The 25,967-nt window shown below is 37.5% G+C and overlaps 1 protein-coding gene across 8 annotated transcripts in view; it reads right to left on the reverse strand.

Moving 5' to 3' along the window:
- PATJ (PATJ crumbs cell polarity complex component) overlaps positions 1-25,967 on the reverse strand; it is a 353,127-nt gene that overhangs the window by 289,328 nt on the left and 37,832 nt on the right. For all 8 annotated transcript variants that reach the window (XM_035018405.1, XM_035018407.1, XM_035018410.1 and 5 more), the window contains exons 9-14: positions 24,150-24,249; positions 21,659-21,750; positions 20,722-20,863; positions 16,849-16,995; positions 13,422-13,498; positions 11,352-11,408 (exon numbers count right to left, since the gene is read on the reverse strand). In XM_035018405.1, the coding sequence (XP_034874296.1) occupies positions 11,352-11,408; positions 13,422-13,498; positions 16,849-16,995; positions 20,722-20,863; positions 21,659-21,750; positions 24,150-24,249 (615 nt within the window). The remainder of the gene's footprint in view (positions 1-11,351; positions 11,409-13,421; positions 13,499-16,848; positions 16,996-20,721; positions 20,864-21,658; positions 21,751-24,149; positions 24,250-25,967) is intronic.

Genomic DNA, 25,967 nt, shown 5'->3' on the forward strand with positions numbered 1-25,967 from the left:
GGGCTGATTTCCTTCTCACTATATACACACAGACAAATGTGAAGTGGCAAGCAGTCCAGCACACCAAGACCTCAATGACTTAAAACAGGCATGAGGGATTTCTGGCCCTGGGCTAATTTTCTGAAAATTAAGTGCTCTTGACCACCAAGCACTTCAGGATCTACAACCATCTCTGGCAATAAGATGTTCTAATGCTCTAAATGGAAGATTAGCATTGTTTTTACTCTTGTTTCCTCTCTGTGATTTCTTTATTTCTCACTGTGGTCCCTTCATCCTCTTGCCGAGTCACTGTACCAAATCATGCATATCAAACCAGAAGACGACATCGGTTTTATTAATGTTGGTGGGTTTTGTTTTTTTGTTTGTTTGTTTTTGTATTTTTAGTCTTTTAATAGTTAAAAAGGTTAAATAAAAACTCTCAGACAAATGTTTCTGTAAAGAAAAACTAACCCATCCATGTCTGCCAACTCTCTCCCTTCCTTTGTTTATGAAGCAAACACTGGGGCAGAGTGGTCAGTATGTCCAACCATAGGTCATCCCCAGTGGGATGAAGACTGCTTGCAAGAACAGATTGCTCAATTTTCAGGAATTTTGCAAGTCAGCTGTTAAATGTAGCCATCACTAAAAAATAAATTCTATACAGCTACAGTTAAATAAATGATATTAAAAATAAATCTAATAAGTCTTCAAAATCCATCATTTCCTAATTATTTTTACCACACTATCTACCTTCTTTAAGGGACTACTATGTACAGTGGAAATACTATCTAAATACTCTATATGCTACTGAAGGGGTGAACTGAAAGACAAATGAAATGGATGATTTGTTGAGTTGCTAAATGAAGCTGGGCAAGGTAATTAAATAGCTCTGTTCCCACAGAGAAATCTGAAACGAAGTGCTATTGTGAATCGTTTCCCAACTTAGTGTCAGTGATGTCATTCAGGTAGCTTGAAATCTGCCATGGTGGGATTATTTACACCACAGGTACTGGTAAATACTACAAATTTGGACTGCTTTTCGTTTTTTTTTTTTTTAAGATTTTATTTATTTATTTGAGAGAGAAAGAATGAGACAGAGAGAGCACACGAGAGGGGGGAGGGTCAGAGGGAGAAGCAGACTCCCTGCCAAGCAGGGAGCCCGATGCGGGACTTGATCCAGGGACTCCGGGATCATGACCTGAGCCGAAGGCAGTCGCTCAATCAACTGAGCCACCCAGGCGCCCTCGTTTGATTTCTTTTGCTGTTTTGAGAGCTAGACATTTACAAGCATACCACCGATCTACAATCTAGTCTGGACATGATATGCAGCATATATTTATAGGATATAAACTATGTGCAAGGATTTGCGTTATGGGCTGGAATCATAAGGTGAATGAAAGAAACAGTCCTGACCCCCCACAGAACTAACATCAGTGTGAAAGACAGACAATAAATAAGCAAGAGGGCAAGCAGACACAAACAAGTAAGAAAACAATTCGCCAACAAGGGCACCTGGGGGGCTCAGTTAGTTAAGTGTCTGACTCTTGATTTCGACTCAAGTCATGATCTCAGGGTCATGAGATTGAGCCCTGAGTCAGGCTCTGTGCTTCTCAGGAGTCTGCTTGAGATTCTCTCCCTCTGCCGCTCCCCCTGCTCACATTCCCTCAATCTCTCTCTCAAACAAATCAATCTTTAAAAACAACAAAAAGAAAACAATTCACCAACAAACAAGCAAAAACCAAATAATTACTAATTGTGATAAATGCTATGAAGGAACTAATCAGGGTCAAGATACCACACACAACTGGTGGAGGTCATTTTGGAAAGTTGGTCAGGGTAGGTTTCCCAGAGATGGGGACATGTGTGGTAAGAATTGAAGGGTAAGAACACATCAGTCCTACAAACAGCCTGCTAGGGGGCTGCTTGTGGAAGGTCAATGAAAGAGGTAATGGCTAAATTTTTGTTCGAGCAACTGAGTAGATGGTGATAGCAATTTCTGCAAGAAAGTACCCAAATTAAAACAAAGAATTGCTGTACATACAAACTGTTGCTACTTACATAAAAATACGCCCCCATAAAAAATAAAAGGATTAAGGAGGGAACTGATCCAGTCTCCTCACTCATCCCCCCTTCCTAATCCTGACCTATTCATGTGGCTGACCCTACTCCCCACCACACCCATGCAACTGCTGAAGTCAGGAACAGGCTGGAGCACAGAGGGTCACCCATGGAATCCCTTGCCTTCCAGATACAGGGCTGTACCCTCGTAGGCAATTCTCCCACATCTATAAACAGCACACACTCCCCAGAAACTTAAACCATGAACAAAACACACATGCTCCATCTTCAATCACGCTGAACAAATAAACCAGAAATGATGTTTACGAAATCTGTCAATCTGAAAGAGGCCTACCTAATATTAGTTCTGAATCTAAATCTGAGTACAGCTGGGTTTTTGAGACTTCATGTTACATTGCTGCAGGCTTCTCTGCGGGAGTGGGACTGTTTAATTACCTGTCCCAGCTGCATTTAACAACTCAACAAATCAACCGTTTCATCTGTCTCTTTCAGTTGTCCATCCCTTCGGTATTCTGAGTTCTTAGAGAGCAGAAAGTGCTAAAATGACAGAAGTGGGTGCAACAGACAGATGATTGATGCCTTCACAAACATCCCATGTTGTGCTTTATTGATGCTTATTCAATGTGCTTTGCAAGGGGTCCTATTTAAATTTACAAAGTTAATGAGCGGCAGGGTTTTCATGATCCTGATGTGACAAGTAAAAGATAACAAGGAAATATATCCAAGGAAGAGTATGACCACTGTGTGATTTACTGTCAGTGCTAAAATGATGAAGATCAAATGAGACCAAGCAAGCTAGAGCCCTTCAACCTGTGAGTGGAAAGACCTGTCATGAAGCAAACCACAGTTCATTCATTTTGCTAAAAGCTCTACTTTTAGGACCCTAAAACAAGATATCAGAATGCTCAAGTGAGAATATAAATGATGTTGCTTCGGGGGAAAAAAACCCTTCTGGAGAGGAACAGATAGGTCAGTAGGATGGGGGAGGATGCTTCCAAAAAAGCTAAACTCAAAATAGGACAGAAAGAGCCCCATGATTGGTTCTTGTAACACACACACACAGATGTTAAATGCCACTTATATTTAAAAGTTAGAGGGAAAGAAGTACTAATTTTACCATAAATAAAAAACAAACTTTCCAAGAATGAAGTTACAACCTTTTAACAGTGAAACACAGCATAAGCTTCTCGCCCATTTAAAATTTTTAATTCTGAATATTCAAAAAATACACATTGTGTGCTCTTTTGTGCAGAAATACAATGAAGGTTCTTTTTAGTGGCCTAACACCAAGGTCAAGAGTCAATTGGCATTTATCATTTTGTTTTATCATTATCATTTTAACTATCACTGATGTTACCTGCCTAGCCCACACGGTATTTGAGCTTTTGACACCTGATCTAACACTTTGTACTTATGACTCTTGTTCTACCTTTGCTCTTGGTAGTTCCTCCACCTGGAATATCCAGTTATTTCCCAGAACCCATTCTTCAGGGTATACTTCAAGCGCCATCCTCCCAATAAACCTCCTTTATCTTTCTTCAGGAAGTACCAACTCCTTCCTCAAGCAAATATAAGGCCTTTTAGCAATACCTGAACAGTAGAGTTCTCAGTGGAGTCAGGCAAGGAAAGAATCACAATTTCCTTTAGGAACCTCACCACAAACTATAGAATTAGAATATTGGTCAGGAAGAACAAAATAGGGCATGTGTATTTTTTTTTTTTTTTTAAAGATTTTTCATTTATTCATTAGAGAGTGAGCAAGTGAGAGCAAGGATGAGGGGAGGGGGAGAGGGAGGGGGAGGAGCAGACTCCCCGCTGAGCAGGAAAGCCTGATGAGCCCCATCCCAGGACCCTGGGATCATGACCCGAGCAGAAGGCAGACACTTAACCAACTATGCCACTCAGGCGCCCCAAAGACATGTGTATTTTGAAAAAGCTCCTGTTTCTGATAGGCCACCTACCCTAGCTAAGCACCTCAGTTACTAGTTACTTGATTCTGTGCCTGGTGCTCTCCACTCAACAAGAGACCAGCAAAGTGTAAAAATCACACACTTGAGAATTCATTAACAGTAGTTCCCTCTGGGGAGGAGAATAAGGGAACTGGGATGGGAGAGAAACTTATTTTTTGTAGGACATACTTCTGTAACTTTTTAATTTTAGATCTTGTCCATATATTATTTATTTAAAAAATGGCACAGGTGTAGAAGCCAGATAACCCTTGATTTGTTTCCTAATTTTGCCACTTAACTAATTGCCTATGATCTTGGGCAAGACACTTTACCTGCCTGACGCTCAGTTTCCACATAGCACTACTGGAAAGAAGAAAACAGCTGCTGTGACAAATAAAGGAGAAACTGTATTTGAAGCAAAGAACCCATCCTGGTAATTGAGTGGTAACACCCACGGCAACTCTTGGGGGTTCCGGTACATCCCACTGCCTTAAAAATTAGATTTGCTCGTATCAAGTAAGGGGGAAATGCACGTTTGAATGCCCTTTGGTTCAGAGAATATAATTCAGAAAGGAAATAAAGTGAAATTTGTCAGCCTGTCTTGTCAAAACCAGAGAACAGGACATGTTATTTTTGTTTCCCACGCTGGGGATCTTCCTAATGCTCACTCCAAATCACAATTAATGGCCAGCAGAAAGGTCACTGGAATGAGCTTAATGCTTCTCCCTCACAGTGCTGTGATTATCTTAATAGTAAACAGTTGCCAAGAGAGCCATCCCTAAAAGTGCAAGTCTCCCCAGATACGGGAAAACTGTTCTCATGTCATGATTAACGGCTTCCTAGAAGCAATGCAAGCTAATGCTCAAGGCACTGCAAATTGCTTTCACCTCCCTCTTTCCCCACAACTTCATCTACCTCACAACAAAACCTTATCTAGGAACACTGGCCAGTAATATACGAAGGTGCTTCTGGAATAGTCATCCCTTTCAGAGCGGTGGCAATGGGGTAGTAAACTGGAGTGACCACCTGAAGACAGCTAGACCCTTAGGAACACAGCTCTGGCCATGAAACATGGCTTTCCTCATCAAAAACCTGATGAGACAGAAGAAAAACCTACAGCTTGACCTCAGATCTTGACACTGTTCCGCTTAAACCTTCCACTAGTATTACCTGGCATGGCAACTGAAGCCCAGGCTTACTGCCATGGATCTGGAAGCACTGCAGCCCCGGGTCTTCCTCACCACCCTCATTTAACATTCTAGTCTTCACTTAGTTGGACCCTGAAACTGAAACAAACAACTTCCATTCTCCCCACTGGCTGGCCCTATCTTCCCACAGAGCTTTTGTACCTGCCCCTCACCAGTTTCCCAGCTCCAGACATCCTTATCCTTCAAGCCTGAGCTCCGAAAGGCTTTCTCTGGCTCTCTCTCCAAAATGCTCCCTCCTCCCCAGTTATGCTGTCACCGTCCTGTTTAATCCTTTGCATCACTCCTAACAATCTACAACTATTTATCATGCTATTTTTCACTTGCTTACTATCATGCCCTTGCCCAAGCCCAGAGTCTAGGCTCTATGAGAGCCAAGGCCTTTTCCATTTTGCTGCCCATTGTTGGTAGCAGTGTCTGGCACAGAGTAGGAACTCAGTAAATACTTCAGAGATGAATGAATGGGCTCTAAACAGCACCCTGCACCTGTGACTATCTAGCTGTATAATTTGAGGTGAGTCATTGCACCTGTGCAAACTTTAGTATCCTGGTCTGCGAGGTTCTGCTAGGATAGAGGCTCATTTACATACTGTGGGGGCGGGGATGGGAAGCTGCTGAGTTAAGAACTAAACTCCCAATTACAAGAGGATTTTAAAAACCATAACTCGGGCGCCTGGGTGGCTCAGTTGGTTAAGCGACTGCCTTCGGCTCAGGTCATGATCCTGGAGTCCCGGGATCGAGTCCCGCATCGGGCTCCCTGCTCGGCAGGGAGTCTGCTTCTCCCTCTGACCCTCCTCCCTCTCATGCTCTCTGTCTCTCATTCTCTGTCTCAAATAAATAAATAAAATCTTTAAAAAAAATAAAAAATAAAAACCATAACTCATCAATACAGAGAAATAATCTGTAGACATTTATAATTAAGAAACTAGAGAAAAAAAGTAAATTATGTGTGATAATGTTATGTGGGAAAAGTACACATCTCTTCTCTCTCACACATACATTACATAAAAGGATGGGCATTTTTATGGCGATTGGGTGGCTCAGATGGTTAAGCGTCTGCCTTCGGCTAAGGTCATGATCCCAGAGTCCTGGGATCGAGTCCCGCATCGGGCTCTCTGCTCCTTGGGAGCCTGTTTCTCCCTCTGCCTCTCTCTCTCTCTGTCTCTCATGAATAAATAAATAAAATCTTTTTTAAAAAAAAAAAAGGATGGGCATACTAGTACTACAAATATGTCATCACATACAGGTAACAACTAAATGTGAAAAGAGAATAGTGCAATTATGGACGACTCTTCCAGGGCAAAAAAATTTATTTTTTTTATTTATTTATATTTTGGGGGGGGCAAAAAATTTTAAAGAAATAAATACCTTGGCACAACAATTTTCCATTAAATAATTAAATGTTTTAAAATATTTTTTTTTTAAGATTTTATTTATTTATTTGACACACAGAGAGAAAGCACAAGTAGGCAGAGAGGCAGGCAGAGAGAGAGGCAGAAGCAGGCTCTCCACTTAGCAGGGAGCCCGATGCGGGACTCGATCCCGGGACTCCAGGATCATGACCTGAGCAGAAGGCAGTCGCTTAACCAACTGAGCCACCCAGGCGCCCAATATCTTTTTTTTTTTTAAAGCTATAGTCATCAAGACAGTATGGTACTGGCACAAAAACAGACACATAGATCAATGGAACAGAATAGAAAATCCAGAAATGGGTCCACAACTATATGGTCAGCTAATCTTCAACAAAGCCGGAAAGTGTATCTAATGGAAAAAAGTCTCTTCAACAAATGGTGTTGGAAAAACTGGACAGCAACATGCAGAAGAATGAAACTGGACCATTTTGTGACAAAAAATAAATTCAAAATGCACAAAATAAATTCAAAATGGATGAAAGACCTAAATGTGAGACAAGAAACCATCAAAATCCTAGAGGAGAACACAGGCAGCCACCTCTTGGACCTAAGCCATAGCAACTTCTTACTAGACACATCACCAGAGGCAAGGGAAACAAAAGCAAAAATGAACTACTGGGACTTCAGCAATATAAAAATCTTCTGCACAGCGAAGGAAACAACAAAACTAAAAGGCAGCCTATGGAATGGGAGAAGATATTTGCAGATGCCCTGATAAAGGCCTAGTATCCAGAATCTCTAAAGAACTTAACAAACCCAACACCCAAAACCCAAATAATCCAGTTAAGAAATGGGAAGACCTAAATTAGACATTTTTCCAAAGAAGACAACCAGATGGCCAACAGACACATGAAAAGATGCTCAACCTCACTCGTCATCAGGAAAACACAAATCAAAACCACGATGAGATACCACCTCACATGGGTCAGAATGGCTAAAATTAACAACTCGGGAAACAACATATGTTGGCAAGGATGAGGAGAAAGGAGAACCCTCTTACACTGTTGGCGGGAATGCAAACTGGTGCAGCCACCCTGGAGAACAATATGGAGTATCCTCAAAAAGTGAAAAATAGAACTACCCTATGATCCAGCAATTGCCCTACTGGGTATTTACCCAAAAGATACAAAAATACTGACTTGAAGGGGCACATGCACCCTAATATTTATAGCAGCATTATCAACAATAACCAAAGTATGGAAAAAGCCCAAATACCCATCGACTGATGAATGGATAAAGAGGTGGTGTGTATACATATTGGCGTGTATACATATATATATGTGTACACACACACACACAATGGAATATTACTCAGCCATGGAAAAGAATGCAATTTGCCCTTTGCAACGACGTGGAAGGAGCTTATGCTAAGCAAAATAAGTCAGAGAAAGACAAACCATATGATTTCACTCGTGGAATTTAAGAAACAAAACAGATGAACATAAGGTAAGGGGAAAAAAAGAGAGGGAAGCAAACCATAAGAGACTCTTAATTATAGAGAACAAACTGAGGGTTGATGGGGGGGCTAGCTGGGTGATGGATATTAGGGAGGGCACTTACAGTGAGCACTGGGTGTTATATGTAAGTGATGAATCACTAAATTCTACTCCTGAGACCAATATTACACTATATGTTAACTAGAATTTAAATAAAAATTTGAAAAAAATAGGTTTTTTTTAAAGGAGACTTTGAAAGTTTAGAGATTAAAAATGAAGCACACAACTGGGAAACAAAATCACCATTTATTGAACAATTCTTATATATTAGCATTATTAATTATGTATTAGCTATATTAAGGCATATATTATATTATATTTATACTTAATCTTCCAACATAAGTATTATTGTTCATAGTCTACAGAAGAAAAATTAGGCTATTTATTTCACTTCCTAAAATTCTTCCGCAGATGTCACCTTTTTAATGAGGTCTTCCCTCATCTAAAATTGCAAACCCATCCTCCATCCTGAATTCCTTATTTATCTGCCTTGCCTTAAATTCTGCAGGACATGTATCACGTATACAATGTAACCTATTTTTTATCTCCCCTTATGAAAATGTAAGCTCTACAAGGCAGAGATTTTTTTTTTCCTCTGTTCTCTTCTGAAACCCCAGCACCCAGTAGAGGACCTCACACAAAGTAGGTATCAATAAGTATTCAAAAAATGAGTAATGAATGAATGAATGTACAGCTGATGCACTGGTGAGTTTCTATGAGTTAGTTCTGAAAGTCTGTTCAACTCAAAGCCTTTCCATGTGTTTATACCAGAATTGTTGAGTGTGTTTGTGTGTATGTGTTGCATAGAAGTTGATCAGGAAAGAAATGAAGTAAGTAAGACTGGTGACAAGGAACTAGGAAATGAAGGTGAGACAGAACATCTATCTGGAGAAAGACAATGCCATTTTTTAAGATGTGCACACAAAGTGTGGTTATTATCTTATTTATTTGTTTGTTTTTACTTATCAGAGAGTCTGATGATACAGGCTCTTACTGGCTTTGAACGTAGGAGGACAGACAACTAAAGCTGAACTGCATGATGAGCTGAGTCTGAGCTAAGGTATGTTTCCCCCAAGGAGGTCTCTTGAGTTCTAAAGCTATATGGACAATGAGGCTAAAAGCCAATTGGGAAAACTCTGAAAAACAAAGATTTCAGCAGCCCCAAAGTACTGAGGAGATAGAATTGGAATTCAAGTCCCACCAAGAAAAGGGACCAGTATACATTCCTGACTCGTGTGGAATACCTGAAAGGCTAGGTCTTAGGAGCAAGGAAAACCAGAAAGAGTCTGAACCTTACCATAACTGTACCTCTGTCTCATCTCAGAGATAATCACCCACCCCCACCCTGCACACACACAAACACACACACACACACACACACACACCTCCTTATCGGAAACAAGGATGAGTCTCTGGCCAAAGATAACATCACCCGAAGCCTTTGTAGTTGCCCTAAATAATGTTGGGCAGTCAATTACATTATGGCATGAGGAAAGAGACAACCAAATAACAAAAGAAAATATCAAACAACAGAAACACATACAAAGTTGATCTAGGTACTGAAATTAACCATTTAAAGTCCTTATAAGCTATGATTAATATGTTCAAGAAATAGAGGAAAAGATGGCAAATACAGATTTGTTAAATTACAAATTCCACCAAAGAATATAATCTAAAAAGGAATAGAACAGAAATTCTAGAATAGAAAACTGTAACAAAAACTAAAATTAACTCAATAGATGGGCTTTAGCAGATTAGGCACAGGAAATTTAGTAAACTGGAAGACAGATAAATAGAAAACATTCAGTATCTAAGAGTTTAGTGTATATTAAAAAACAGTTTTAGGGGACAGCATCATTGATTTTTATGAATGATAATAAAAATAGTAACACATACTAGTATGTACTTGCAACTCTTCTAGGCACAGTATATTTAATCCCTATAAAACCAACGAGGTAGGTAGTATCCTATTAATATCTCCCTTTAACAGACAACAAAACTGAAACAGAATGTAGATAATTTTGCAAGCTAGTGAATGGATAAGCCAGAATTTGAACTCAGGCAGTTTGACCCCAAAGTCCACGTAATCAGTAAACTATACTGCAGTGATTAATAACAATTGAGGTTTGGTAAAGTTATTTATATTTCTTACTATCCTCTTAAATCCCTCTCAGCATAGATGGAATTACTAATTAGTAACTGCTCTAATGACGATTTTGTAAGCAATTTAAAATTAATTCTAAGTTATGCCATGATGCTTTTATATGGCCCATCAGAGAAAAGCTTGGTCAGTTGGCCCCACAGGTACAGCAAGGTAGTGACTCAAAATGCAGGTTAGCATAGGAGGAAAGAAATACTCTCTACAGTATCAGCCTTGAAAATTCAAACCTATAAAATGACAGCCCATATAATATAAAATTGTGGAAGAGAAATATTCAGCACAAATACTCAAAGAAAGAAATGGTAGAACTATCTAAAGAGAGAACTTCTTACAAAACCCACATGGGACACAGAGAACTCCTCTCAAATAGCGCATGTGACAGCAGAGTTTAAGCTGGACTGAACTCATATACCAATTTGGGATTATAGTATAAATTCTGAAACTATTCTAACAAAAACATCTTTCCGTTCTCATCACATGTTGAGAAAGCCACCAAGAAGCCTTCTCTTAGCACCAAATGCCCTTTTTGATTATCAAGAGGAACTATAAAATTAATTTGTAGTGAGAAAAAAACTAAAAATGCTCAGGGAAACTGTTACCTTCACCTCCTGGCATTTTGCCATTAGAAATAAAGCTCTTGCTATAAAATTTTTTAAGTTCAAGAAAAAATGCCTCCTATAATGCACTTTTCTGTCTTTAGACACCTAGACCCAGAAGATTTTGTAAAGTCCATGTTTGTGGTCTTGATTTCTAGGAAACATTTTAAAAGTTCTGCTGATAATGTTTGCAAGGCTAACGCACTCTGGACAATGTTACTCTGTGTACTACCTGTAAGGTGGGCAAAGCATCAAACCAGGGTTTTAGCTTCTGAAAGAGGCACAGGCACTCCGTGTTCTTCCCAGGCATATCTAACCATCACCTTTCATAACAGTGAGAACCTACCACATTTCCAGAAAACATCTAAGACTAAATTTTGGAAACTTCCGGTCACAGAACAAACTTAGGTTCTCTGACGAGAACTTAGAGAAAGTTCTTCAAACAACAGAAAACATTAAAAAAATAATGCTTACCTTTGAATATTTCTGTAACTCGGCGTCATCTGCAATCTGCGTATCCAAAGTAGCCACCTAAATTTGCAAGAAAAAAAAATCTCCAATATCTGTAAAAGCATAACTTTATTTCTTCTTAGGTTTTCTAAAAACAAATCTGTAAACCCTATATATTGCTAATACCATCTGATATGCATTCTCATCTTTTTCTAATATTTCTGAAATCCAGAAGTATAATACATAATGCAAAATTTCAGAGAATACTTTTTTTTGTTATTACTGTTTTCTATAGCAATCTTTTCCCCTATATTACTCAGTTGAACCAGAAGGGGATGGGCAAAACACATACAGTATTTTTAAAAATCCATGACCCCTAAAATTTTAATATAATCCTCTGTTGTAAGGAGTCCATACAAATTTTATCCTTTTAACAAAGCCAAGAGTATAATCATTTTTACTTTTAAATTCAGGCCTTAAAACAAAATTTGCCAGGTCAGTTAAGTGAGACAAGTTTGGAAAAACTGAAGCATCTGACTTTCCACAGCAAACTCCACCATTTCCCTGGGAGAAATAGCTGGAAAGGACACAAACAGAAAGACCTGGCCTGGTGAGAAGCTCATGGAATACTTAAAGCTCTTAATCCTAGCCTAGCCTCGCCTCAGTGGTAGAGATTGACAGAAGTGAATTCCTAGCAAGCAAAATACTTTACTGATGATTTGCATCTGTAAGTTGTTAATGAAGTATGGTGCAGCTGGAGGGAGGGGTAAGTTAAGCAATGATCCAACTAAAGCTTCTAGAAGTACTACATTTCATATAAGTAGATTCTAGAAGAAAAATGAAATCAGAAACACTGGAGTACATGAGTGCATGCATGCATTTATTTATCTTGCCTGGTTTCTCCTTTCTGCTCCTCATCCCTCAAAACAGCAAGAACCCTTAACGAATAAGTTGTCATTTTAAATTCCCAACCTCAAATTCTGTCTCCTCTTTCTCACCATTATGTTATGCTCTCACTCCTTATAACACTCCTCACTCCTTATAACTACTCCTCCAATCGGAGGAGTAGTTATAAGGAAGATAAAATTTTAACCAAAAAGAGCCCAAAACTGTCCCATTTATAAATACTGGGACACCAAATTACTTTGAATATCAAACCACTAAGAATAGTAGAAAAAGTTATTTGCTAAGGTGACAGCCTAATAACAAAACATTTGCACTCTATGAAGTAAGGAAGCAGCAGTTCATGAGGACCAAACGAAAGTATGAAATTAGCAAGAATAGAGAATGGAATGTTTTAACTCATCTTAACGACACTGGAAATTTTCTGACAGTAAGATAGTGGTTGTATGTTCTGAACTGAGAAAAAAAATCTCCAACCAGCCAACAAGTACTAATGATAAACATATGTAAGAAAACATGAATGACAATAGAAATTTAATAGAATATTTTATTACTAATGCATTTAGTGAACACTGTAGAAGCTTTTCTAAGCACAGCTTTCTGCTTTCACGTGGATTCATAGGGGGGAATGTAATCAATCCCTCACTCAATGAATCTAGTAACAGGTGAAAGGAAGTCTAATGGACCACTGGTGCTATAAACTTATACCCGACCTAAATTACTTCCTGTTCTCCCTAATACATTTGATAATCATTCTTTCATTTTTCTCATAAAACTGTAAGATTCTTTGTGAAACATAGGACTAATATCCACAGCCCTTTCAGTGTACAATAAAACAAACAGATCATAAAAGCAATCATAAAAGTGCCAGCAATTTTAAGCAGCTGATACAGGTTGTAAATTTAAAGGCAAGTCTTCTAAGGTTCTTCTGCCTACCGTTGACTTAATTGTTTTCAACATGAACCAAGTGTCTGCTAATTATAACTGAAACTTGTGTGCAGTCCTTAATTCTTCTTACAGCTTAAAATGTTGAAAGAGGTAAAAACATCAATTGATCCACTAGGGAAGAAAGGCAGGAGGAAAAATCAAGGCAAGCTGGCTAATCTTGGGCTCTCCCATTTCTTTAAACTGCAATGTTAGGAACTTGACCTGCAATGAGACTTTTTTTTAAATTATAATATTTTAACATACCATTACTTCATAATCCGGGCCCAAGAGGTTTTCCCATCTAGATTTCAGCTCATTTTCTGTAGAGTCTGGGACCTTTTCTGGATTTAAAAAAAAAAAAAAAAATGAAGCTACTCTGAGCCAAACTTTACTAAATTCCTCAATAATAGCACAGTTCCAGTAAGTAAAAGGGAAATGAATAAAAAGGAAAATGCATTAACTTGGGTCTACCAGGTAAAGGAAATCAGAGGTGACTTATAAGACTGACATAAAATGTAAGGCCAGTTGTGACCAAATTACGAAGGGGCTTTTGTGAAGGACTATTTTAAAGGGAAGAGAGACATGATGAGTTAGAAATGAAATTTGAAATATATGCACTTTATATGTAAACATCCTGCAGTTTACAAGTAAAATACATCTGGCTTTGCTTTACAATATGTTAAGACAAACAAGGATTGAATTTAAATGTTAATCACTTCAAAGTAATACCTTCCACTCACCCACAGAAAAAGTAAAAACTTATCAAGACATCTTTACCATCAACCGGGCATATCAACACAATCCGGTCAGACTTCTAATTTGGGCGGATATAAAACCATGTCTGGTTTAATTCAACAAGGGAGATGCATGAGCTTTAACATACTAGAAACTCTGTGTACTTTGGTCTCATGTGGTTACTTGGTTATACCTTTGTGACTCTTGAGTAGAATATTGCTTTTGCTTACGTGTAAGATAACATTAAAGAACTAAGACAGATTTTAAGTGCCCTGCGTGTCCTCCATTATGATCTTAGCCAGAAGCTCAGGACACAGTTCATAGTCTGAATAATGCCTAATAGGCAAAAGTTAAAGTACTAAAAATACAATTTCAACTTATATCCATAGCAGCAGCAGAAAATAAACAAACCTTCACCTTTTTTTCTTTAAGTTAAAGAAAAACTCAATTTTGTCACAAGATTAAACAAGTCACAGAACACTTACTCCAGCTGACATAACCATCTGTCTAAAATCAAACATAACTTGCAGTATCAGCTCTTTCAGTCTTCAGCATGGACAGCTCATCTTGGATGCATATAATGCTTAATTACATAATGCAAATCATCAAGTAAAGGCTAATCTCAGAATTCAGAGCCTAAGACTAATAAACACTAAAGAACTTAACTCACTAGATGTACAAAAGAATATCCATGAAATAACTGTATCAACTGACATGCTAGGTTACATGTAAGGGATAACCAAAGATATTATTAAAAGCAAAATATCATTCATGTGGGCTCTGCACCTTTTGCACTTCCATAAGAAATTACGTTAAGAGTTCTACCATCTTTGTTAAGTTTCTTCCGTGTAGCAGTTCCTTATCCGGTAAGCTAATTTGCAATGTTTTGGTTGAATTGTAAGCTTAAAAACATGATATTTAAAGATGACATTCCATACACATGTATAAAATGATATCTCACCCACAATTCTTTTAACTTTTTCATCTTTCATTTGTACAATGGAAGTACAGATAGTCATGAGTTTTAAAGCATAGCACAAAGCTAAGTACCAGAGGAAAAAGACTATTTTCACAGCCCAATAAATCCTGGGCAACACAAAGTGACTTAAAAAAATGAACAGTATGGTGATCTGAAACAATTATTCAAATGGCAATGAAGGGGAGCAGAATATGCCACCCCAAAATATGCCATTTTAGCATGTAGAGTATTTTGAGCTAAAGGCAATCAAGACCCAGCAGACTCACGAAAAACTTTTACCTCTCCCTTAACTACCTAAAAGAATTTAGATAGGAGGGTTATACCAGAAAGAGCTATTACAGAGATAACCTTTTTATCTGAAAGACCTATTGGCATGGCACAGCAAACTTTTAATTACCAAACATTTGCTTTTCTTACCATGCTGCGAATTACCCTCCTCATCTTTGAAGCCCCAGGCCTCTATCCTACTCCTTAATTTAGAATGGCTTATAAACCTCAATTGCCCAACTTACTCTTGGGTCTCATATTTTTATGGGGCTCCCATACTCATGAAATTTGTTTTTCTCCTATTAATCTGTTTTATGTCAATTTAATTATTAGACCAGTCAAAGAACCTAGAAGGGAAGAAGGGAAAGTTTTTCTGCCCCTATAGCAAAAAAGACAGCTAACTTCTTAGCAGTTCAAGGACTTTGGTCTTACTGTCAAGCTGAAATTATATATATTCATGAAGGAAAAAAATGCAATGAGATTGATCCAAAGAAAGCAGATAAAAGTGTCTGAAAATATTTCTAACTTCAGAATGTATTTGATTTTCACACAATAGTTCCATGAAAATCTATCTGGGTTCACTTGAACATAAATAGCAAAGATCTAACTTAATCCACTTGGGTCAAAAAGAATAAGGTAAATTTCCAAATTATAGGAAATTTTTTAACTTGAATGCGGGGTTACTCCTTCCCTGAGGTCATCCTTTCCTGAGACAAGACAATCGAAGCCAAAACTTCTCTGGAAGAGGATGGTGTTAAGTATTCCACTTCATTCAACTGTCAAGGCTTTCCAGAGCACTTCTGTGCAGGGAATTGTGTGAGACTGCTATTCAAAATGCTTCCAGAACAGAGTCAGCTATGTAGCCAAGGTATCAGAGTACCAAGTAAAAGGACAAAGTGGTACATAAATTAAAAAGATTAAAATATAAATATACAGCAAGCTGGCAATTTGATAAAACATGTAAATATGTATACATTATGAATTATTACGGTAAAAGGAAACACTGCTATATGTATAGAAAGCTAGATATCTATAGCTATATCAAAGATAATACATATTAACACATGCACTAATTAAAAACGCTGACAAGATTAAAAAATAGTTAACACTAACAAAAGTGCATGCAAAATTAAAGATTAAACAATAACATGCTTGGTCCCTAACTGCCACAAGTGTTAAGATGTTGATATTAAGAATATCCTATTTTGGGGATGCCTGGGTGGCTCAATCAGTTAAGCATCTGCTTTCGGCTCAGGTTATGATCCCAGGATCCTGGGATCGAGTCCCGAGTTAGGCTCCTTGCTCAGTGGGGAGTCTGCTTCTCCCTCTGCCTGCCGCTCCCTCTGCTTGTGTGTTCACTCTCTCTCTCTCTCTCTCAAATGAATAAAGTCTTAAAAAAAAGAAAAAGAGTATCTTATTTTAGGGGCACCTGGGTGGCTCAGTCACTTAAGCTTCTGCCAGGGTCCTGGGATCGAGCCCCATGTCCCCTCCCTGCTCAGCAGGGAGTCTGCTTCCTCTCCCTCTGCCCCTGCCCCCACTCATGCGCTCGCTTGCTCTCTCTCACTCACTCTCTCTTTCAAATAAATAAATCTTTAAAAAAAAAAAAATCCTAATTTGTATCTTTCAAAATGCCTCTAAAATTTCTCACGTTATATTAACTATAAAGAGAGAAAATGGTTAACAAATGAGAAAGTCATGCTTTGTGCCTACCTAATTTTTCTAAGGCTTGTATGTTGTCATTTTTCAGAATATCCATTCTTTTTTCAGTTTCCTCATCCCCGCCATCCAAGTCAGTTTCAGTTTCCACTGCTCCAGTTAGGTAGCAGGCTGGTGTTTCTGATGGTTCTACAGCAGTTCCTAAAATAAGAATTGCTACCTTGAATCACTAGTAGCTGAAGACCATATTTAAGTGAACTTATTCCAGTCCTGTTCACAACCTCATGACAAACATCTCAGGTAACTTACATATATGATTCCTTTATTGAAAACGATAAGGAACCAGGCAATGGGAAGGTAAGATTAAGGTAAAGTTGCTGACAAAGCAGAAGTAGATACTTTTCCACATAGCCTTGTAAAAGAAAAAGAACACTGAGGTCTTATACTCTTGTGGTTGTGGTGGGTAAGGAGCAAGATATGCAGAATAAGCCCATTCCAGTGCCCTGGGCTCTTCTAGGTTCTGGCATGACTTCATCAAGAGTTTAAAAAAAAATAACTCTGTGAATTGGAAGGGACTTGGAGAGAATTCCCCTGGTTGCAGTGGTTCCTCCCTTAGCTAAAGTGAGCTAAGTAAAGATTTCAATCTCAAGCATGCAAGTCATAATGTATCTCTTAAAACACAAGAAAGGTTGAACAAGAGTCATTTTAGGTCATTTTTAAATGATCACACATGGCGTATAAAGTATTCCTACCAAAAATATTTAACCTGGATCTAAGGCTTTATATCTAGCTTCTCACAGGAAACATAGTGGATAGAGGAACAAGTTGAATTATACCACAAGGACAATTAAATTCAGAATGTAGTATTCTAGTGACAAATGGACAAATCCCTTTACAGTAAGTCTGTGCCACAGAGGCAGGGGTGGGGGAATTCTTCTAGATTAAGAAACCAAAGAAACATAATGCAGGCAGTAAGTCCAATGTGTGATTGAATCTTAATTTTATGAGGTTTTTCCTTCAGAGAGGGGGAAGAGGGAAAAGAAGCTACAAAAGACATTTGGGGGCAATATGTTAAGTATTTGATATTAGGGAATTACAATTAATTTTCTTTGGTGTGATATTATTATTATTATACAATATCTTTATTTTTAGAAACTACAGATCAAAGTATGTAGGACTAAAGTGCCATGATGTCTACTATACAATCTTAAATGATTAAGGAAAAAAGATAAATAGATGAAACAAATATGGCAAAACATTAACTGCTAAATCTAAATGGTAGGTTGTGGGTATTTGTTATATTTTGATTTTTCTGTATGTTTAAAAAAAATTTTTTTTTATATGTATGTTTAAAAATTTTTACAATACTGTTGACCCATGAACAATTGGGGGATTAGGGGCACTTCCCTTCCCCATGCAATTGAAAACCCACATAAAACTTTAGACTCCCCCTCCCAAATTTAACTACTAATAGCATACTGTTGACCAGAAGCTGTTGATAGCATAGTCAATTAACATATTTTGTGTATTATGTCTATTATATACTGTATTCTTACAATAAAGCTAGAGAAAAAATTTTATTAAGAAAATCATAAGAAAATACATTTACAGAAAGTACAGTACTGTACTGGATAAAAATCCATGGATAAGTGGAACTACACAGTTCAAACCTGTGCTATTCAAGGGTCAACTATAAAAAGTTGAAAAATATAACCAGTTAAAAGTTCCCATGATCTTGGGGTGCCTGGATGGCTCAGTTGGCTAAGTGTCCGACTTTTGATTTCCACTTGGGTCATGATCTCGGAGTCCTGGGATGGAGTCCCATGTGGGGCTCCGCTCAGCAGGGAATCTGCTTCTCTCCCTCTCTCTCGAGATGCCCCTCCTCCCACTAGGCACTCGTGCTCTCACACTCTCTCTCAAATAAAAATACTGTAAAAGAATTTTTTTAAGTTCCTATGATCTTAACATGACATTTTTAACCACACATAAAATTTCTTAGATCATTAATCCATTGATACAGACAAAAAGCACAGCCTAGTACTAGCCAAAGTAATGTGGCCAGAAGCTGGTAGTGTCCCTGGGGAAAATAGTTACATACCAGAGTTTATAGTACAGAGCAGTACATTATGTAATTGAATGCTACAAGTAGTATCCAAATTGGTACACAAATAGGATCTACAACGTATACAAACAGGAGTTTAGAGGCCAAAAAGACAGATTTAGAATGGTAGAGGAAGGTATTGCCCAAGAGCTAGAAGTCGTGAGGTTTGCTGCAGTAAAACAGACAAATGCTGGCTGTGGACGGCACACAAAAATGTTGTTACATGGGACAGGGAACCAAGGCATCACCATTCCCCTACATAGGTGGCTGCACATCAAACAGGTGATTGCTGCAAGGTATGATAAATGCTACAGTAGAGCACTCTTCCAAGGGTGCTAGTAAAACCCACACAAAGGACCTCTCAACCACGGAAGAAGTGTAAGTTTAGAGTCAAAATTTATCCCAACATAAATTTAAAATGTAGGCATGTGCAGGCAAGAACTGCTAATTCGCATATGACATACTTTATTTGATACTGTAGACTGAAGCCAAGGGCTCTATCAGAGCTATTAAAAACCATTATGTTGATATAAATATTTATGTAAACCTTTTAAGGTCAATATAGCATTTGTACAATCTGTACTATTTAGGTGATTTTTAATTTCATACATACGATGCAGTTGACAGGGCATCTGTCTTTCAGCAGCAAAATTTCCACTATCACCTAAAACTTAAAAAGTTCCGATTTAAGTATCAATCAGTATCAACTGAAAGCAAGGCTTCCAATAAAATCTTTAAAAAAAAAAAAAAAAAAAAAAGGAAGGCTTCCAGGCTTATTATATCTTCAAAAGAGAGAGGGGAAAAAATGTATTCCTCTTCTGACAAATTCTAAAGGAATTATTTCTTACTAGTTCTCTAACTAGTAATTCATTTTACATTGAATTTGTTTTTCAGGATTGTCAAGTTTTATTGATCTACACATTAATAACTTGGTAATTAAAAAACTGGGATGCATATAATTATTTGTTCTATAACGAAAAGTTGCTATTCTTTAATCAAATAACAGGTATTTCACAAATAAAAATATCTTTAATAGAAATCCAGGTTTTATTTTTCCCCTCTGTATTTTTTTTTTTTTTTTAAGATTTTATTTATTCATGAGAGACAGAGAGAGAGAAAGAAGCAGAGGGAGAAACAGGCTCCCAAGGAGCAGGGAGCCCGATGCGGGACTCGATCCCAGGACCCTGGGATCATGACCTGAGCCGAAGGCAGACGCTTAACCATCTGAGCCACCCAGGCGCCCCCCTCTGTATTTCAAAGAGTAAATTGGGAGACATTAGAATCAAACATATTGTTAGAAGTCATAAGAAATCCGAAGTGTGCAAAATGTCAAAGCATTAGACAAATGAGAGCCCCTAGAACAAAAGGTGTCAAAGCTTTATTATTCAAATATAAGTAATAAATGAAATTTAGAAGCTTTTCGGAAAAACGATTTCCATCTCCATTTAGAACAGCTCTCAGAGCTTAATGCATGTCAGGGTTCGTGTTCTAACATTTGGACTGGCACATCATAATAGGCAAAGGAAACTCTTCTTCAATGCACAAATGAGTTGATTCATTTCTCCATCACTGCATTACAAAAGATGGGCAGTTTTTCCTTCCCAGACTCACAAAACAACTTCCATAAGTAAGCTATTCTTCCAAGCCCAGACTATGGGGTGGTGAGAGGGATAGTGGCATTAACTACCTGTGTTGTATTGTGTGGAGCACTGGGCATTATATGCAAACAAGGAATCGTGGAACGCTACATCAAAAACTAATGATGTACTGTATGGTGACTAACATAATACAATAAAATAAATAAAATAAAATAAAATAGAAACTACCTGTGTCTGAAGGCCATTCGAGTGGAGAAGCAGACGAAGACGTCTTCCTTCGAATTAGGGTTAGGTGTACCACTTGCCCTGCATTTCGTAATACTTCAACAACATCCTGGTTCGCAAAACCCTGAATATTTACACCATCGACCTAAAATATTAGGAGACCCATTACACAGAGGTTTCAGGTTAGCTGCTATTTTCACTTCTGACAAGGCAGAATAAAATTAGGCTTCTATCCCCTGAAAATCACAAGGCATTTCCTAAGCCAAGAGTCATGAAAGATGCTTCCTTAGATGGACCTGAAGGACAAAGATTCAAATGACACCAACAAACATTTGCTTCTATGCAAATCACTAAATTAAATGTGTCTATGCAGATATGTGGGTTTATGCTTCAAAAATAGTATTCAAATAAACTTTAAAATTTAACCAATTTCTACTAAATGGAGAAAGACCAGCCTGAATGGACAAAAGGTAATTACTATATTCCCCAGTATATAAAATATCTCAAATTTGTATGTACTCAAAATTACTTACTGTTAGTAGAAACATTAAAAAGACCTGGTTAATAGCTTCCTAAAATGTATATAAAATGAGTGAGTTTAAAGAACATAGAGGTGCTTGGAAGTCTTTTTTTAGGAGAATGCTAGAATATCTTTCCCATATATGTGTGTGTGTGTGTGTGTGTGTGTGTGTATATAAATATATTTTTTCCCTACCATTATGGTTAGTGACTCCTTTCTTCACACACAGTAAAAAAACAAAAGCAAACACAGAAAACAAACTTAGGACCCTGAGAGCCAAATCAATGAGATTTCACTGAACTTAATTTTTTAAAACATTATGATATTATATAAAGCCATTCTCCTCTCATACACACTATAATCAAGATAACTTCTTTTTCCCAACTTGATTCAATTCTAAAACAAAGGGCAGTTACTTACAGCAACTATTTTGTCGTTCACTTGAATTTGGCCATTGTGGTAAGCAGCACTGCCAGGTATTATACTTTTCACATAAATCCCTGAAGCCTCCCCTGAGGTGCACAAAAACATATGGAAAAAGGAAGAAAGCTCTAATTAGACCTTGATTGCAAAATTCATATCAAGAGGTTAATTAGCTAGAGGGGCTGACTCGAGGCTTGATAAATACTATTTTGAACACAAGCAGAGAAATTGATGGGTTATTTCAAACTGTCACCACCACAAGTGACCCGAATTTGAAATGATGTGACTGATGACTATTTCTGGAAAAGCAATCAGTAACGGAAGCTTGATGAAATGCACTCTACTATGAGCTGGAATTCAGGAGAACCCAGGCAGTCACATCCTCTTCTTTTGGGCTGTCCCCCTTCTTCCTGCTGCCTTGGAGACTTCTCACTTTTCACCAGCACTAAGACAAGAGTCTCCTACCTGGTCTTCCTGCCTACATTTAGTTCACTGCTCATGTTAGCTTCCCAGACACAGAAAAGTACACACAGTGTTTATAAAAAAAAAAAAAAAAAGAAAAAAAGAATTTCAGCAATATTAAATAATCTTCACATTATAAAATATTTAAATACAAACAAATGGCTAAATAAAAATCACAACTATATAAAAAGCATACATGCCTATGGGCAAAGACTTAGAAGAGAAACTAGAAAATGAAAAACCGTAACTCTGGATGATTTTGTATTTTTATTCTTTCATTTCAAATGAACTTAAAATGTTGCCCATAGAAGAAAAATAAACATCAATGAATTCCTACTGCCTACATAATAAAATGTAAATTTCACAGAATCATATTCAAGGACTTCCATAATCTGCCCAAAACTTTTTTTTTTAACTTATCTTCCAACTGCCATCCCTCCAAGACAAAGTCCACACACGCAAGACTCTTGATATTTCACCAAAACATTAAGTACTGTCATATTATCCCTTTTCTTTTTTCTTCCTATAAACCTCATCCCTTCCACCAAAATCCTTTTTCATGCCTAGCACAAATGCCTCTCTGTGAATTCTTTATTTCGCTTCTGTCAAATGTAATCTTTCATCTGCCATATGATAGTTTGCTTATAGCTCTGCTAAGACACATATTTCATTTACCCTTAAACAATTAAGAGCTATTTTATATTTCTCTGACTAGACTTTTCTTATATTCATTTTTCTATCCTTTCAGAACTAAGCAAAGTAACCCCCTCAAACATCCAATGAATAGAATAAAACAAAAATTACTCTGAAAGACTACATGTCAAATAGTATACTGAATTTTTAAATGCTCTAGTTTTTGGATTCACCATTGCCCCCCCACAAAGTCCCCAAAACTTCTTTTGAGAGTAAAGAAGTAAAATGACTCTCTTCTTTATTCAGTAACATAAACATCAAATTTTCTAATTTTCTATTGGTTATTCATTTTCATTTTACTTGGTGTGTATATTATACTGTTAGGTTTACAAGAACACTCCAAAAACTTAATATAATAAAGGTTCATAAGCCACAAGTTTATGAACTAAGCCATGATTTTTTCTAACGTGACAGCGTATTAAGACCTATTCAATATAGTTTTTTTCCCCAACATTATTATACAATCCATACTTAGCTCTTTTGGAATTCATTTAAATTCTGAACCTAATAAAGGTAGTACTTAGAAAAATCTAAAGGTTTAAAAACAGTTACTTCATTAGGCTAAAATAGCACAAGGTGGTCTGACATGAATTTCATTCAGGACTTGAATACATTAGCACTCTTAATCTTTCCACCTGCTGTAAGTATGCAAAATAATTTTTTTAAAAAAATTAACTTTCTAATCTTGTTATTTTTAAAAAGCCAGAACAATTCATAACTCTGAATTGATGTTACTAGCAAATATTTATCAAAAGGTTTATTTTTCCTTACTCTAATGATTGTCTTATAATAAGAAAGTAACTCTTACAATAAAAGTTACCAAAGCTTTGCATGTAGGAGTTGAGGGAGTGTTATTCAGAGTTACTTGGGCCATGTATGTATTCTTACAATAGAATCCCTTTATTTGACAGGAAAATAATTCTAATTAAAGAATTTGTTTTATGTATTTTTTAGTAATTATAGTAATACTTTTTGACATTCATAGTATGAAATATATACAGTAATCCTTTTATGTTATCACATCTAAAACATCATAATATGTAACAGTCACAATATTTAAAATATATCTTAGAAAAAGAGAAGATACAATTCAAATGTTACACATTGAGTTAGGCAATTAAATGCTTTTGTTAATGACAATCAAGTCAGCTATAAAACTACTGAGGTAAAACCAATTCTCTAATCACTGAAAAGTAACTGGCTTCCACTACAGATACATGGTTTTATTGTTCAGTATTGAAATTAAAATTTGCAGATATTTAATTTTACTATCTAGAAACCTTAACATCCTTTACAATTATTTCCAAATATAAAATAGAAATGATTCATTTACCTGTATGAGCAGTTCCGATATAGCCAACAATTCTAATCCCAAGACTCTGTCCATCTTTTCTAATGAGTTCAACATCGTAAGTTTCAAAAACAGAATTGTCCTAAAAGGAAAAAACAATTTTAATTATACATAATATTTAGTTCCATAACTGAGTGTAGTCAATTTGTGCATGGTTTGTCAAGTATTTTTTTAGAACCTATGGTAGAATCTTAAGATGGTCCCCATGACTTTTGATTCCGGCTGCTATTCCTGCGTTTATGTTCCATTATGTGGCAAAGGGGAGATTATCCAGGTGCATCTAATCTAATTCGGGGCCTTTCAAAAGCAGAGTTTTCTGGCTGGCAGCAGAAAAGGAAGTGAAATTGAAGCATAAAGGCTGGACTTGTGGGTTGAAAATGAGGAGGTCCTGTGAGAAGTTATACAGGGCACCTGGAATTGCTGAGAGAGGTCCTCAGCTGACAGCCAGCAAAGGAAAGAGACTTCAGTCCTACAGCTGCAAGGAATTGTATTCTGCAGATGACTCAAATGAGCTGTCCAGATAATGAGCATCCAGATAAGAGTCCAGACAGCCCTTAATTTTGGCCATGCAGTAATATAAGCAGAGAACCCAGCCAAGCCCACCCAGACTTCTGACCTACACAACTGTGAACTAACAAAGCCTGTTGTTTTAAGCCACTAAGTTTGTGTTTTTTTTGTTTTTGAGAGAAAGAGAGAGCATGCGTGAGACATGGGGCCTGATCCATGACCCTGAGATCATGACCTGAGCCAAAATCAAGTCAGACGCTTAACCAACTGAGCCACCCAGGCGCCCCTTGTGATAATTTGTTACACAACAACAGAAAACTAATCCAGCTACTTAGAAAAAACTCAGGATAAATTTTTATCTTAAAAACAAACAAAAAAAACAGAAACAACAACAACAAAAAACAACCAAATATAAAGAAACATTGAGAAACAAATGGTAAGAATTAGTGTGAATAATAATTATTGGGACCAAAAAATATCAAACTAAAACTTACTTTCATTACTTGCCTTCTATTTTTAAGATTTTATTTATTTATTTGACAGAGAGAGACACAGCGAAGAGAGGGAACACAAGCAGGGGGAGTGGGAGAGGGAGAAGCAGGCTTCCAACTGAGCAAGGGGCCCAATCCCAGGACCCAGGGACCACGACCCGAGCCGAAGGCAGACACTTAATGACTGAGCCACCGAGGCGCCCCTAAAATACTTCTTTAAAAGGATTAAGTGTCTAAAAACAGGATTCGATTAAAAACACTAACATTAGAAGGGAAACAGCTGATTGCATCAAATTCTTACTTATCACCCAGCTACACTGGTCCCCACTGCTGAACTGAAGGCTCCAGAGAGCTAGAGTAATGGAGGGGAAGAGAGTGGCTATAACCACTTTGGAGAGGAAAACAAAAATGATGTTAACATCTCAGACAGAAAGCTTCCACTCATAAGGTGCCAAGTAGGGAGAGGCAAACAACATTCTAGAATCGGCCCTCGAACGTACATAAATGATGGTCTTCCACCTCTTCCTGCCAAAGTCACTTCTTTCTTCTTCCCTCTGCACCTCCTTTTTTTTTTTTTAAGATTTTATTATTTATTTATTTATTTGAGAGAGAGAGAATGAGAGAGAGCACATGAGAGGGGGGAGGGTCAGAGGGAGAAGCAGACTCCCTGCCGAGCAGGGAGCCCGATGCAGGACTCGATCCCGGGACTCCAGGATCATGACCTGAGCCGAAGGCAGTCGCTTAACCAACTGAGCCACCCAGGCGCCCTCTGCCCCTCCTTTTAAAAGCTATTTCTTTCCTT

The sequence above is a fragment of the Mirounga leonina genome, unplaced genomic scaffold (genome assembly GCF_011800145.1).
Source record: "Mirounga leonina isolate KUSES-001 unplaced genomic scaffold, KU_Mleo_1.0 Mir_173, whole genome shotgun sequence".
Classification (NCBI taxonomy): domain Eukaryota; kingdom Metazoa; phylum Chordata; class Mammalia; order Carnivora; family Phocidae; genus Mirounga; species Mirounga leonina.